Genomic DNA, 17572 nt, shown 5'->3' with positions numbered 1-17572 from the left:
TTGCATTTCGCAAGCTATTAAAGTGAGGCTAAATTGAAAATGTTTTAGGCAAATTAGCATATTAAGGTATTAGGCCCCTAATAGTAATGTTTAAAAAATGGCATTTGCTGGGTATATTCTTACAGTTGACCGTGCTTCGCACTTAATTGCAATGTTTTAAAAACTTTTACCGTGCCGTTTTTTATAAATTTTGTGTAATTTATGGTATTTCCTCAAGCTCAAGTAGAGACAAATTGCAAAGTGGTGGCCTTTATCCAAAACGTTTGCAGAGAATTCATTATACCATTATTTTTTATGAAAGAAACATCAAACTATTGGTAAACAATTATAAAACTTAAAATAAAAACTGTCAGTATCATTATTTCTATGGTGCCTCGAGAAAATGGATTTAATGAGACAGAATTCTAACTCCAACATTGAAAAAATAAGGTCGAATCCTGTGGGTCTGTTTTGAATTTTGCTCCCTTCATTCAAAAATAACCTTGGGGCAGAAGTAAAACCTACCTACATTTCTTCCACAATATGCAATCTAAAGAATGAAGGCAAAATAGAGAACTTTTACCGCATGTAACTCAGTATTTTTAAAGATGTCTAACTCTACCCCTTCTGTTTCAGAGGTAAATTCACTTTGAATAGCAAGAAATAGCTTATCAAATGATTTTTTTCCCACTTTTGTACAATAAATCAATAACAAGTCTTGAAAGAAGTAAAAACTTACAAGAAAAAAAGGAAAATAAGGAAAAAAAATATTGGTCCCAGTGGGGCTTGAACCTACGCCCCCCCCCCCCTTGAAAATTGCAGTCAAAGAAGGTTTATGGTAGAAATTGAATACTCTTCAAGAGGTACTCTATTATGGGCCTGATACCTTAAGTCTTTTCTTTTACAAATCTTTGATATTTGCCCTGTTTTGAATCTTGAGCCAAACTGTGTATTGAGCAATGCTTGGACATTGATATAGAGTTACGAAAGACTGTGAGATTATTATGCCAAACTTCAGTTTGTGATAAGGTGTGTATTTCGCCCGATTCTGCTTGGTGGTCCATTTTGTTGTGCCCCCACCCATGAGTGGTGGGGGCATATAGATTTGGTCTTGTCCGTGCATCCGTCCGTCCGTCCGAAGTTCGTGACGCGCCTAGCTCGAAAAGTATTTGATATAAATTGATGAAACCTTGCATGTGTCTTTGTCATGATATGAACTTGCGCACCTCCTACTTTTTGTCTGGCTCCGCCCCCTTTTTTCAGAGTTATGGCCCCTGAAATAGTCAAAAATGCACATTGTTACCTAGCTCAAAAAGTATTTGATGTAGATTCATGAAACCTTACAACAGTCTTAATCATGATATGAACTTGTGCACCTCCTATTTTTCATCTGGCTCCGCCCCATATTTTCAGAGTTATAGCCCCTGAAATAGTCAAAATTGCACATTTTCACCTTGTGACACGCCTAGCTCAAAAAGTATTTGATATAGATTCATAAAACCTTGCACGAGTCTTAATCATGATATGAACTCGGCACTTCTTACTTTTCATTTGGGTCCGTCCCTATTTTCAGAGTTATAGCCCATGAAATAGTCAAAAATGCACATTTTCACCCTGTAGCATGCCTAGCTCAAAAAGTATTTGATATAGATTCATGAAACCTTGCAACAGTCTAAATCATGATATGAACTCGGCACTTCTTACTTTTCATTTGGGTCCGCCCCCTATTTGCATAGTTATAGGCTTATAGCCCATGAAATAGTCAAAAATGCACATTTTCACCTTGTGACATGCCTAGCTCAAAAAGTATTTGATATAGATTCATGAAACCGTGTACGAGTCTTAATCATGATATGAACTTGTGCAACTCCTATTTTTTATTTGGGTCCGCCCCCTATTTTCAGAGTTATAGCCCCTGAAATAGTCAAAAATGCACATTTTCACCTTGTGACATGCCTAGTCAAAAATGCACATTGTTACCTAGCTCAAAAAGTATTTGATGTAGATTCATGAAACCTTACAACAGTCTTAATCATGATATGAACTTGTGCACCTCCTATTTTTCATTTGGGTCCGCCCCATATTTTTAGAGTTATGGCCCCTGAAATAGTCAAAAATGTACATTTTCACCTTGTGACGCACCTAGCTCAGAAAGTATTTAATATAAATGGTTGAAAACTTGCATAAGTCTTTATTATGATATAAACTTGCACACCTCTAACTTTTTGGCTGGCTCCACCCCCTATTTTGAAAGTTATGGCCCCTTAAATAGTAAAAACATGCACTTTTTCACCTAATTATATGCCTAGCTCAAAAAGTATTAGATGTAAATTCAGGAAACCTTGCTGGAGTCTTTAAGGTGATGTGACCTTGCACACTTGGCATTCTTCTTGAGAATCTTAGCTCTTATTACAGAGTTATGGCCCTTGAAAGAGCCAAAATAGTGGATTTTTGTTTGTGATGCTCATAGCTCAAAAACTATAGAGCCTAAAATAATGAATCCTTTTCATAAAATGTTTGTTGAGGCTATACCCCATTAAGACTGCAAACATTTGAATTATTGCCCCTTATTTGTGACAAATGTACCAGTGGGGGCACACCCTGTGTCCTACAGACACATTCTAGTTTTGTTCTATTTCAGACACAAATGATTGTTCATTGAAAACATCTATTGTGTCTGAGTTCCTTATTGCCTCTCGAAATAAGGAACTCAGACACAATAGATGTTTTCAAAAAGAAGTTGAAAACTTATTATTTTGGAAATTACTTTGCACTTTTTTAGAGACAGTGGCTGTAATTTTTAAGAGATTGAAGTAACGTGAACTGGATGATTTTATTGTGTAAATACATTCGAATATGAAATATATTATAACAAATACAAAATATAGTTGTTTGTAATAACTTCTGGACATGTCGCAATAACCCACTTATTCTTACTTAATAACAAACAGCTGTCTTACTGTATCTTAATATTCTAATATTTTATTAATCTTATCTGATGTCTGATCTTTTTTTAATGCTTGCTAAATAGTTTATTCACAATGATATTTATGCTCATTTATGTTATATGTCATTAAATATCTTGATTTTTGTCGTATTTTTATGTATTTGTAAAACGCCATTGGATATGTTTTGCGTAAAAATAGGCGTTTAATCAAATAAAACAGTTTCAGTTTCAGTATAAAATTGTATGCCGATACTTGGTATAAATAGTGAAATTGTTTTCCTTTTCTTCGAAGCAATGATCAAAATAAAGCTGGACCATAGCAATTTTGTTTGTCATTGGATAACATTCTTCAGTAAAAAAAAAATGGTATCTTGATTTGTCTCTAAGGCTTTATGTTTAATGGTAGTATATGCTGCAAAAACGTAAGCAATTAGTTATCTCTTGGTTTGGGATCTTATTAAAACAAATTTAAATGAAGTTTTAAAATTACGAAAACCTTTCATCATAGAAAAACCTACGTCAAAATGAAGACAATTATAATGTTTTGTTGTATAGCAATAAATATTTTTTTAGTTAAAGAATTTTCTAAATAATGTTTGCCTTTTAAAATTTTTTATTCTTTTATTTATTTATTTTTTTTTTTTTTTATTTTTTTTTGCTGTTGTTTTTTTTTTTGCTGTTGTTTTTTAATTTGCATGTGTAATAAGAGTTATTTTGAATGTCTGAACACGAAGGGCTTTATGATTCGCTAAACATTCTTAACGTAAGTATCAGCCAATATTTTAGAAAGAAGACACTTCAGTTTTACTTGATTGTCACCCTATTGAACATTAATGAAGTGATACAATGCATCACAGGAAAGATTAGTTAAGGTGTTACAACGTATTATATTGACTAATTTGTGTGATTCGTTGCTAACTAATAGAGGTTCACCTTATTTTTTATATTTTAGACGTAGATGAATGTTCAAGGAGCACTTGTAAAAATTATGGCACATGTTCGAACACAATAGGTGGTTACCACTGCAGATGCTCTTCAGGGTGGACTGGAGTAAACTGTGACACAGGTGTTAATTTTCTGACATTTTATGAGTTACAATTTAAATATGGCTGTTTGTTAACATTTCAGCTTTATGGCGGTATGGTAATTTTGTTTAGGGTATGGAATTCACTGGCCTGTTTAAAATATTTATAGCTTTGTTCACTTTCTTGTGCCAAGTTTCATTTGGCCACAGTTCGCAAATATCTTCTATAAACCGTTTTTTCTCAGATTCCTATTGTTTTAATTTTATCAGGTGGGCACACATTTAAGATTATTTCAATCTGAATCGCAATCAGTAACAACTAACGGTAGCTGCTATTCGGTATGTTTCTCGTATCAGGAAGTAAGATTACTATGAAACGCACTCATTCCTCAGAAATGGGCCGCCTTTTGATCTTTAAAGCATGTAATAATAAATTGTAATATATTGATTTTCATCGAATAAAAATGTTATTGTTAATGTAAAAACAATAGCGTTAGGCAGACAGTTAATCAAACATATTTCTCCGCGTTTCTTATAGTACAAGATGCCCTACTCGACCGTAGTCAGTATTGTACACATTATTAAGACAAGGAGATAATGTATTGTACATAATATGTAATATGTTCGCAAAATCAGAATGAAACTTGATTTGTTCAACCTTGCATTTGTTTGGTAATGAAAACTCAATATTCATCTTTTCAGAAACTATATAAAGTTACATATCTTTCTTGTTATTTAGATAATACAAGTTTAAATTTACTTTAATGTTGAAACAACTTTTGAAATTCCGCTTTGACTTAATATAATTGTACATTTACTTGGCAGTATTCGACTATAGATAACAGTTTAATGAAGTACGATTGTTTTTCGTCTCAAAAGTAACCACTTTAACTACGTCTTTATATCGAATAGTGATTTTCCCTCCAGAACATTGACGCAGACATTTGTTAACTTTTAACATCCTAAATTCTTCAGAACTGACTTGTTGCCTTTATAAAATAATTCAATTACACGATTCGGTTTATGTTTGCCATACATAGGTGACTACTGTTGACACAAATAACTGAATAATTATATGGTATTTAAGAAGTATAATTCGTACTACGTTTTGTATTGAAAGTTTAAAGATCTTATTACCTTCCAATACATGTATGATAAACATGCCTTACATATACTTCTCCTACATTCCATTAAAGAAAGAAATAGTAGTTTCTTCCATATCGAATTACAATTCAGTTAGAATATGTTTTAGGAGTTTTGTGTGCCCTTTATTGTCGAAATTTCTTTTCTTTTGTTGCACAGTTCGTTTTTGTACCGTTTTGCAACATACTTTCTTAGTAAAGGACAGCTGGTGAAATAGTTATGTTACTTACATTGATTTCATATACAAGTTTATATTCTATTCAATGGCAATGAACAATAAGTTTTAAAACAAAAGAATCATTACAATACATCTTGATAATTACAAAATATAATAAAAATATCCACTTTCAGATGTATTTGTATTTCAGACGTAGATGAATGTTTAAAACGTCCTTGTAAGAATAACGGCAATTGCTGAACACAATGGGTGGATACCAGTGTAAATGTACTAGGGAGTGGACAGGCGTGAAATGTGACATAGGTGCCAAAGTTTTTACTAATTTTAAATCAGAAATGTGTCACTGATTTTCATGTAAGCTATCTCTTTTTATAGAAGATAATTCTAAATTTGTTAATCCTGTGAACTTTACCATGTATTCAAATTCATGTATTGCATCGCCGTTTGGTTTTGGAAGCAGTCATGGAACTTATTAAAGTCCTTTCACAATATTACTAGCTGCACAGAATGCTCACATCTGGAGCTTTTGATACATTTATACAATATATGATTATGGTCAAAGTGATCTGAATGATTTGATATTTAGCTTTCTCAATGTTGAATATTTCTGTTCTGTCCAATTAACGAAACTGAACAGTTATACACTATTGATATCTTTGTTTATTCCTGTTCTTAAAATAATCACAGAAAAAATTGTAAAATTCTAGATATTGATGAATGCACGAATTCACCGTGCAGAAATAATGGGGACTGCACCAATAATGCTGGAGGCTTTTACTGCACCTGTGCAAACGGATGGGAAGGTTCCATCTGTGATAAAGGTAATTTTTACTGATTTTATGATGAAATCATTCTTAACTGCAAATGTATAAAATTGTAAGGCGATTCTGGGAGTAAAGTGTTTTTTCTCTTTTACTAGTTGCACGGGATGCGCACACCTGGAGCTTTTGACACATATCTACATTTATGATTATGGTCAAAGTGATCTGAATGATTTGATATTTAATTTCATAGCTTTCTCACTGTTGAGTAAAGCCCTGAATAGTTGATGCCTTTAATTTATGTAACATATGCTTGGAAGGTGTTGTATATTTGTTTTCTGTCCAATTAACGAAATTGAACAGTTATACACTTTTGATATCTTTGTTTATTCCTGTTCTTAAAATAATCATAGACAAAATTGTAAAATTCTAGATGTTGATGAATGCATGCATTCACCATGCAGTAATAATGGGAACTGCAACAATAATGCTGGAGGCTTTTACTGCACCTGTGCAAACGGATGGGAAGGTTCCCTCTGTGATAAAGGTAAATATTACTGATTTTATGATGAAACCATTCTAAACTACAAGTGTATAAATTTATAGCGATTCCGGTAATAAAGTGAAATATCCGAAGCAATGATCAAATTAAAGTAAGACTATAGCAGTTTTGTTTGTCATTGCCTGACATATTCAAGTGAAGAAAAAGAAATCTTGATTTGCCGCTCAGGCTTGATGATTGATATTAAATTTACACGTTCAGTATCATATTATATATATTACTTAAGTCGTAAATAAAATATTGTTTCCTGTATACATAAAATGTACATTGTTCACAGTTTTGTTACATGTAAACCATACCAGTTGTGAAACTGAGGGAAAATGAAAACGGGTTAACAAATGTCTTCTTTAACAGGTTTTTTTTCTTGTGTCATTGTTTTTTTTTATAATTCCTGATATTACTTCCCAGGCTGTGACAGAGATTCCCTTCACCGCAGTCATTAATAAAACTTACGCTTTGTCTAAACTACACCTGCAATGACATTTAACCTCTTTCTGAAATAGACTGGTCCATCATTCAATTTGGGCAACACCATTTACTTTTCGAAGGGGTGTTCACTGAAAATTTACTGACTGAATAGCGAACAGTGCAGACCATGATCAGCCTGCACATCTTAATCTGCACTGGTTGCAAAGGCAGAATAACTTCCCACCAGCTGGCTAAATGTTAAACTTACTCTGGCTCTTACAGATAACTCTACGAACATCTTACTATAGGAGAAAATATTGTGTTCCGTTACGTACCCATTAGTTTGTACTGATAATACATTTTATCTATTTCGTTTCTGAAGAGATTGAAATCAAAGACAAAATTTAAGTTAACATTTAACATTGCCGATGTAGATGAGTGCATGTATTTACCATGCAGTAATAACGGAACTTGCGTTAATAACGTTAGAGGCTTTACTGCACATGTGGTAAAGGACGGTAAGGTTCAACATGCGATAAGCGTAAGCTTTGTTTATTTATTACCTAACTTTACATCAGTACTAGACAGTACTTAACATCCTGTACTTTCCAGTCACTTCCCATAGGCTGAAAAGTAGGAGCAAGAGTCTCGATATGTTTTGTTGATATAATCGTTAATCTCTTCTTTGTATTTCAGACGTAGATGAATGTTTAAAATTTCCTTGTAAGAATAATGGCCATTGCTCTAACACAGTGGGTGGATACCAGTGTAATTGTCCTAGGGAGTGGACAGGAGTGAATTGTGACACAGGTGCCAAACATTTTACTTACTTAAAATGAGAAAATTGTCATTGATTTTCATGTAAGCTGTCCCTCTTATAGAAGTTATTTCTAAATTTGTTAATGTCGTTAACTTTACCATGTAGTCCAAATGCATCGTCGCTTGGTTTTAGAAGCAGTCAATGAACTTATTAAAGTCCTTTCACAATATTACCAGTTTACCAGGAGCTTTTGACACATTTCTACACATATGATTATGGTAAAAGTGATCTGAATGACTTAATATTTAATTTAATAGATTTCTGACTGAGTAAAGCCCTGAATAGTTGATGTCTTTACTTCATGTAACATATGCTTGGAAGGTGTTGTATATTTGTTTTCTGTCCAATTAACGAAACTGAACGGTTATACACATTTGATATCTTTGTTTATTCCTGTTCTTAAAATAATCATAGAAAAAACTGTAAAATTCTAGATGTTGATGAATGCCCGAATTCACCATGCAGTAATAATGGGAACTGCACCAATAATGCTGGAGGCTTTTACTGCACCTGTGCAAACGGATGGGAAGGTTCCCTCTGTGATAAAGGTAAATATTACTGTTTTTATGATGAAATAGTTCTAAACTGCAAATGTATAAATTTATGGCGATTCCGTGAATAATGTAAATTGTTTCCTTTTAATATATATCTGAAGCAATGATCAAATTAAAGTAAGACTATAGCAATTTTGTTTGTCATTGCCTGACATATTCAAGTGAAGAAAAAGAAATCTTGATTTGCCACTCAGGCTTGATGATTGATAGTAAGTTTAAACGTTCAGTTTCATATTATATATTACTTAAGTCGTAAATAAAATATTGTTTCCTGTACACATTAAATGTACATTGTTCTCAGTTTTGTTACATGTAAACCATACCAGTTGTGAAACTGAGGGAAAATGAAAACAGGTTAACAAATGTCTTCTTTAACAGGTTTTTTTTTCTGGTGTCATTGTTTGTTTTTATAATTCCTGATATTACTTCCCAGACTGTGACAGAGATTCCCTTCACCGCAGTCATTAATAAAACCTATGCTTTGTCTAAACTACACCTGCAATTTAACCTTTAACCTGCGAAATTTCTGAAATGGACTGTTCAATCATTCAATTTGGGCAATACCATTTACTTTTCGAAGGGGTGTTCACTGAAAATCTACTGACTGAATAGCGAACAGTGCAGAATCTGCACTGGTCGCAAAGGCAGAATAACTTGCCACCAGCAGGCTAAAGGTTAACTCACTAGGTTCACTCTGGCTCTTACAGATAACTCTATGGACATCTTAGGTGAAAATATTGTGTTCCGTTACCTACCCATTAGTTTGTACTGATAATACAATTAAAATTCTAGACGTTGATGAATGCACGAATTCACCGTGCAGAAATAATGGGAACTGCACCAATAATGCTGGAGGCTTTTACTGCACCTGTGCAAACGGATGGGAAGGTTCCATCTGTGATAAAGGTAAATATTACTGATTTTATGATGAAATCATTCTTAACCTCAAATGTATAAGCGATTCCGGTAATAAAGTGAATTTGTTTTCCTTTTAATATATATCCGAAGCAATGATCAAAATAAAGAAAACTATAGCAATTTTGTTTGCCATTGGTTGACATACTTCAGTGAAAAGAAAAGGAATCTTGATTTGCCTCATAGGCTTGATGAATAATAAAAATAAAGTTTACATGTGCTAAAAGGTAAACACTTAATTTTCCTTAAGTTCAGTATCATATCAAAACAAATCTAAATGCAATTTTCAAATTTTGAAAACCCTTCACCATGGAAAAAAATCCCTGTGTCAAAATGGAAACAGTTGTAATGTTTTGTTTTTTAGTGAAAGATATTTATAATTATTTTTGCAAGTGATATAAGAGTTGTTTCGGACATCTTAAGTTTCATTTCCATTTACATTTGATTATAGACAGGATTGGAGTAGTAGTTGAGAGTTATATGCCCCTAATTAATAGCCACAGTGCAATATGTCACCAAGTTTAAACTTAAGCAACGTCTTTTTAACCAGACGATCTCAATTTTGTTTACGTAGAATGTGTTTACATGTAAGAGCTCAGTTCAGTTTGATTATGGCTGAGTTGGTTTAATGTTATGTGCCCTGGATTTACCAAACCATGCCATTAGTCACTATATACACGAAATCACCTTCATGTTTCAACAAAAATAATCCCATTTATTTTAACCGGGTGTTTATAAAAAAACATCAAAGTCAGAATTTGGTTTCATTTACTAGTAGATAGACTGTGTCATTGATTTGTAAACTATACCATAATTGACTATCCTGGTACCTTTATTACCTCACCGATCCGTAAGATATTTAATCCGATGTTAAAAATAGTATTAGTCCATATTGGTTACTTTTATTTGGATAGAACTTGGTACATTTCAGTTGTTTGTCATTGTTTCATAAAATATTCTGCATCTATTCATGATATCACTAAGTTGATTGGTTCCTCACCAGTCCTAATTATAACCATTTATTTTTGAGACCGTCTCTTTGAGTCGTTTTACTGTAGTGAATGGAGTGTACTTTTTTAGAGCAGCTTATCAATGCGCCCTGCTTATTTTGATAGGTAGAGCTATTTAGATAGAGGGTGAAAATCAATAGCACATGAAATAGAGTGTCTAACACTGGTCGTAAAAGACCGCGACTTTCGTACTTTGATGTAACCAAATATTATATACAGTTTGTCTTTTATCAATAATTCACGAATTAACATAATTATATTGATCGTATTTAAATGTCTATGTTTATGTGATAGGTGTCTATTTAGAGGTGTGGTCCGATAATAGGCACCCGTGTTAGTCATTAAGAGCTGCGATGCTCACGCGAGCGATACAAGGCCACAGTAGTCTAGTTAAACAGATTTATTATTAACGGAAGAGTGCTGATAAAATCATATAAAAAAGGAAGTTCGGGTTTACAGCGAATGAAAACAAAAATATGCAGATATCATTATAAGATGTTAATGCACGGATAGAAACTGAAAATCTGAAAGATAAATGTAAAGTAAAGCCGAAAAAAATTGATATAAATCAAAATTTCTTAAAGTAGCCGGAACTAATTCTATAAATGTATTTCTTATGAAAGTTTGGTTAATATTTCATTTGTATGCTCGCGAAAAAATAACAACACTGTCCCCTTGTATGTATTTAAAAGGTATACAAGCGTTACTGTTTGCACTGACACAGTTGAGAACATAACTGAAAACGGTGTTAAGCATATATAGAACTAATCATTTGTTTTCATAATAAATACAATTACCTTTTGTTTTATCGCATCAGATAATTCTTTCAACTTATTTATGGAAAGCTATAACTTTTAAAACTACTATATTAAAGTAAGTATCGGTTACTATTTAAGAGAGAAGTCACTTCAGTTTTACTTGAAAGTCACAACATTTATTTAAAATGCATTACAGGTAAGATAAATAAAAGTGTTACAATGTATTATATTGACTGATTTGTGTAGTTATTTGCATACTTCATGGAAATATATTTGATTTGTTATATTTACAGACATTGATGAATGTTCAAGGAACATTTGTAAGAATCATGGCACATGTTCTAATACAATAGGTGGTTACCACTGCAGATGCTCTTCAGGATGGACCGGTGAAAAATGCGACAAAGGTGTTAAATGTCTAATATTTAATGAGTAACACTTTGAATATGGCTGATCTTATTATTAACATTTCAGCTGTATCTCAGCTTGGTAATTACCTGTAGGACTTGAAATTCACTGGCATAAGGAGAAAATTGTCTCGTTTTCTTTCAAAACAATTCAGCCAAATTTCCTCCGACCACAGAACACACGCCAATATCTTTTTTAAACAGTTTGTTCCTTTCATTGTTTTAATGTTATCATTATTGGCAAACATTTTAAAATATGATTTATCTTAATCGCCACCAGAAACAACACAAGGCACCTGCTATTCGGTAAAATGCATGTTTCTCATACGAGGAAGTAAGGTTACTACGAAACGCATCCATTCCTCAGATATGTGCCGCCCTGTGATTTTTTTATCATGATATAATAAATTGTGGTATATTGAGCTGTGATAAAAATATTATTGTAAATGTAATAAAAAAAAGTGTTAGGCAGACCGTTTATTATAAAGATTTCTCCACGCACGTTTCGTATAGAAGAATGACGAGATGCTCTATTTGACCATTGTACGTATATGAGCCGTGCCATGGGAAAACCAACATAGTGGGTATGCGACCGCGCAGTCTGGTCAGGATCCATGCTGTTCGCTAACGGTTTCTCTAATTGTAATAGGCTTTGAAAGCGAACAGCATGGATCCTGACCAGACTGCGCGGATGCGCAGGCTAGTCTGGATCCATGCTGGTCGCAAAGCCACTATGTTGGTTTTCCCATAGTACGTATACGAATGGTGGCATTAAATATTGGAATCGTTCCTGTATACGTCTTGGTGCTTATCTGTGATTCCATTCTTACTTTGCCTGTCCAGGGCATGTAAGAAATCGACTTCAAACTCAGAATATACATATACATGCTGCTGAGGAAGCATGCAACGTGCAATACTAGTAACCATAAACTCGGTTATATGTTCTCCTTGATTTTACTTATTCATCAGGTTCAGCTTTTTAAGTGCACATGAATAGTTAGCAAACGCGCAACATATTAAGATAGTTCAGGTATATATTTATTTATGTAGGAAGACAGTGCATTGAAAATAGAATTAGATTAGTCATAATGTCGTGTGTCGTTTGTAAAACCCATTTGTTTTCTTCGGCATCCACATACAATAGTGAATCTTTACATACTTTTATGATTAATTTTTAGTTATACGAATGAAAATGAAACTACTACTGTAATACATTCATTGTGTTTTACTTACATCATGCATTTTGCAATAGCACATTTCTACGTATTTAGGTTCAAATACTTTATTATGCCCATCAATGACTGGTGAGTGAAACGAGGTCGTTTAAGTAGTGTTTTGGGGGATTGCGTTCGTGTCTTTGTTCTAACTGGTTTTCGCAAGATACAGCTTGATTTGCATTCGTCATATATCGTACAAACAAATTGAATTTCAGACATAAATGAATGTTCAGGCAACCCGTGCTACAACAATGGTAGTTGTTCCAACACAAACGGTGGTTTCAGTTGCACATGCGCAAATGGATGGACGGGCGCAACATGTAAAAAAGGTTTGTATTAAATTTCTTAACGCGTTCTAGGCTTCATTCCTTATTTGGAAAATATAACTAAAGTGTGTAAGTATACTAACAAAAAAAAAAAAAAAAACAGATAAAAGACTGGTACTGGTCAACAAAGCTTCATACAGTTTTAAGACTTCACAAAAAGTTATATTCATTTTAAAATCCTTCGCATAAAACATATAAGACATGAAAAGCGGCTAATTTCAATGTTGGATCAAGTAGAATCGTGCTCCGAGTTCATGTTTTTGACTGTTTTCGAAAGGCATTACCTTTGATAGTATGGTCTTATTCCCGTCAAATGACAGTGGTTAGAAGAAAGAATGCGAATCATGATTATGTATCCTCTCTTTCAGTAAAATATAATTATGAAAACTAGAGAAAAATTATACGCTATTTTTGAAAAGCCCTCCTTTGCATTTTAATATTGCATTCTTTTCAAGTAAAATGTCTAACCGAATCCTTGTGAGAAATAAATTATCTTTTAATTTTGGACTTCTTGAGCATGTTTAAGGTACCTGAGGTGACAAAAATCAACTGCAAATTTCTTAAACAGCACTTAGCCATATCTTTTATTTACATTTGTTTAAAAGGTGTAACGTAAGTTATAGTTACAGATGAAAATGTAAAATTTATGACTACTAAATTACACTGTGCATTAAAATGAACGTTGCAACAATATTGTCAATGACGATGACAATGACAATTTCTTTATTGATATATAGACCACCGGCCCAAAACAACATAATGTTTACACAAGTATTATTATGCTAATGTTCAGAGCAGTGTGAATATTATAAGAAGGTTTCAAACAATATAATATCAGTCATAGACAATTAATTTCACATCATAGTCGTATCCTTTCCATCTTTGAGTCTTATATGATCTGCGAACTGTTAAGGAATTATAAATTAATAACCATAGTTTCAGTATAGTTTCGCTTTTTAAAATTGCGTTAACTGTAGTGTGTAATTTGTAATACAATTTCCAGTGTTTATTTGAACTTTTACTCAGATAGAAAAAAAGATAGTTGCCAGTTCTGTATATCTCTGTGCTTTAATTCAATCAATGTGAAATTGTAACCAGTAGCCTTAAATGAAACGAAACAGAAAGGCATACTAACTAAACGTAACACACAGCTTAGTAGGTAAAATGTGTACATATTCAAATAGTTAATATCACGTTATATCTTTAGAGACTGCAGTAGCAGGTTTTAAATGCACACAGGCAAATAGGTTGGAATGTTTAATCTGAAATAACACTGATGTACACTTAATCTAGTCATATATGCATTACTTATATTTAGAATGCACTATATAATATATTGCATGACAGTTATATGTGTCAGATCTCTATGCCAATAATTTTGATATGTTAGATAAAGGAGTATTTTTGTGTGTTTTGTGTCAAATAGTTTCCTTTAGTAAAAGATAAACTTTCTTTGGTTGTGGATGACATGCAGCAACACTTTCTTTCCTCGCAATCTTTAATGAATCTTTTTGATTGTATTCCAGCTAAATTTGATTTTTTTCTAATATTTAAAAAAGAAAATATTCGTCGATTATTGTCATTTATGTTTGTTTGGTTTTTTTTGCGAAAGTACTCTTTTAGTGTTTAGGTTCAGATCTGTTCATTCGTCATCCAAGAAAAAGTAAAACTAATTCAGTTTAATTTCAGACATAGACGAATGCTTAAACAACCCGTGCAGTAACAACGGAATTTGTAAAAATACAAACGGCAGTTTTAATTGCACGTGCGCAAGTGGATGGATAGGGACACTATGTAATACAGGTGCGCTTTCTAATTCTCTTTCTCTACAAGAAGAATATATTCTATATTGTAGTAAATCAGTACAGATGAAATAATATCAGTACCGATGAAACAACATTAATGACGTTGGAATTTACATTTGAATTTTTCGTTCTAAACAAAAGGCATTAGAAGCAGTTAAAATTTGAACGATAACATTTAAAAAGAAATAATCAGAAATGGCAGTCAGTGGAATCGCTTAAAATTTGAGATATTATGGCTCTTAAAATGTGTGAACCCACTCTTTTATTAACGTGCCATATTCCTTACAAAAATATAGGTTAAACACATTAAATTTTCTAAGTATTCAATATAGTCTTTATTGTTACCTAGAAGGAAGATGGATACCAACAAACAAGTTTTTTTTGTATCTAATAGTTACAAATATGGTTCGTATAGCTACATCTGTATATCACTAACAAGTGAATTCATATTATCTACTGTTAAAACGTATGCATCAATTGATTTTAGATAATCTTTAAAGTCCAGTTTGTCTCTTCTATTAGCTCTTCCAAAGTGCAAACATTCATGCAGTCTTGATGCTGTAATCACTCAGATATCGGTGAGCAGTCCAAAAGCACAACTGTGTCCTAAAACCGCCACTAGAACACCGGCTCAGGCCCTGCCAATGTCATGTTGCAACATTGATATTCCAACGACATGGCATATAGGAACACAGGTAATTTTTCAGTAGTTCCCACTTTAATTAAGATTTAGGTATTGATATTGGACAATCGATCCATTCATGGTATGGAAATAAGTCTATGCATCATTTATAAAACATTGGTACAACGCCTTGTCACATATTTACGAATTGAAAGAAAAATATAAATATTACGTACGCTGTAATGGAAATGTATATTTCAACAGAACAATCGGTCCCACCAAAATAACAGGTACAATATCAGTCAAACAAAATATCTTTCAAGTGTAAGTACATATTTTTAGTTTTAACACATTTAACTTTCACCTTAACATTTCACGTATTTGATATTATCAGATCAGACGTATTGAGCTATTGAAACAATTAAGCAATTGCTCAGAAATGACATGGTTTCTGAGCTCTTTTAAATAAATCAGTGATGATACGAGTTATGTGTATGTATTAAAAAGCTCGTACTGCCTTGTATAAAATGCAGTTGCTACATTTTCCGTTATGAGCATTTAAAACACATTAATTTCTTGTTATGAATCATTTTTCCAATAAATGTTTTCTTTAACATTTGTCAAATGTTTGAATATTGCTGAATATACTAGTAAGAATGGTTTATTGATTCTTTTGCTTTTTCTTACCTACCTTTATTGCTCTAACTATAGCAGTTCATGTGCAATATCAAAAGTAGTGCTTTTCTAACCATGTAATTACGCATAACATCTATTTGGAAAGCTATTTTATCTGCTTTTTAAGACAAAATCTTTAAGCATTATGGACCTTTAAAACAAGGCTGTCAAAGAGAACAGTCAACAACGTACGAAACTATAGTGCACTAATTGCTAAGAAGACGTTGTTCCATTGTTATACCACTTCACATTCGTACTTTCCTACAGGTAATGCAACACTGTGCTGGACAGACCCTGCCGTCGCACTCACCCGTCGCTTCCTTTAAGAATGGAATTCTCCAGAACGAAACAGCCGGTGTTTTTGTTGAATTTATCAAAGGCAAATGTGACAATGGATTTTTGGTAATACATATCACTTTTCTTTATCAAATGTCCATTTCAGTGATAAGTTTTAAAACTGATATTTGAGAGATTTAAAGTTAAATGGATTTTTTACGCCAGACTGTTTTTACTTAATTATTTGTACATTTAAGACATTGTTTAAATTAAGTTTAAATTGCTCTTTCCTGTTTCACCAACCAAAGTAAAGTCTTTAAATTCCAAATTATTTAACTATCGCATTGTAATTATAAACAAGTAATAAGAAAAATACAACGCAATACCAATCATTCAGAATTGGTATCTGCTTATATGTAGTAGGTTTTTGTGATCGGGAGATGAACCTTTTACTTGTAGATATATGAAATGTAGACACTATCAAAAGTGAAAAAATTGACAAATTAAGCACCTATTAGCTAAATCCGGACATACATTAAAATGCTAATATACTTTTATGTAGTTGATATGTCAGTATCCGATAGGCGTACTTATGAATTTATGTTATGCACTATTGAAAAAGTAATCTTAATTTTCCCATTCTTTCGCACCGAATGCAGCGTTGCATTTAGGTAGAATCGTCATTTGATTACGACTTTTGAAACAGAAAATGCCTGCATCACATCACGCTTTTCGTGTGCAACTTGTGGCTAAATGCAAGTATCTCATTTGACGGCGTGACGTATGTCAATTATCGTACCGATATGATATCGTAAATGTGTTGTCTTTGAGGTCAAAATAATTCATGGGGACATGGAACCAGCAGATTTAGATAACTAAAGCTTTTACTATTATAAACATATATGGACTTTTCAACAAAGCCATTTCAAACACGTTTATTTATTTATTTTTTTTATCATTTCTGTTTGCATTTTATATAGGTAATTCGCCAAGGATGTGATCATTTGCCCCATCTGCTTCATATAGACGGTACAACCGGAGAAAATCCAGATACCTATTTTGCAATCTACTAAAATATTCTGTTTGGTACAAGAATCGAAAATAATACGGCACATCTTAAAAGTTGTTTTGTGTATGTTATCCGTTTGTTTCTTCGAAAATATATCCTATAACAGGAAAACTAAA

At 32.8% G+C, this 17572-nt stretch overlaps 1 protein-coding gene across 1 annotated transcript in view; it reads left to right on the top strand.

Moving 5' to 3' along the window:
• LOC123537965 (neurogenic locus notch homolog protein 1-like) overlaps positions 1–17572 on the top strand; it is a 64765-nt gene extending 47193 nt beyond the window's left edge. The window contains exons 24-37 of the mRNA XM_053529667.1: positions 3879–3992; positions 5462–5500; positions 5545–5574; positions 5979–6092; positions 6466–6579; positions 7699–7812; positions 8257–8370; positions 9169–9282; positions 11353–11466; positions 12899–13012; positions 14699–14812; positions 15337–15509; positions 16379–16513; positions 17368–17572. Coding sequence (XP_053385642.1) covers positions 3879–3992; positions 5462–5500; positions 5545–5574; positions 5979–6092; positions 6466–6579; positions 7699–7812; positions 8257–8370; positions 9169–9282; positions 11353–11466; positions 12899–13012; positions 14699–14812; positions 15337–15509; positions 16379–16513; positions 17368–17460 — 1496 coding nt within the window. The 3' untranslated portion in view covers positions 17461–17572. The remainder of the gene's footprint in view (positions 1–3878; positions 3993–5461; positions 5501–5544; positions 5575–5978; positions 6093–6465; positions 6580–7698; positions 7813–8256; positions 8371–9168; positions 9283–11352; positions 11467–12898; positions 13013–14698; positions 14813–15336; positions 15510–16378; positions 16514–17367) is intronic.

Source organism: Mercenaria mercenaria, chromosome 18, assembly GCF_021730395.1.
Source record: "Mercenaria mercenaria strain notata chromosome 18, MADL_Memer_1, whole genome shotgun sequence".
Lineage (NCBI taxonomy): Eukaryota > Metazoa > Mollusca > Bivalvia > Venerida > Veneridae > Mercenaria > Mercenaria mercenaria.
The sequence above is the reverse complement of the archived record's forward strand: the minus strand, read 5'-3'. Positions and strand labels throughout refer to the sequence as shown.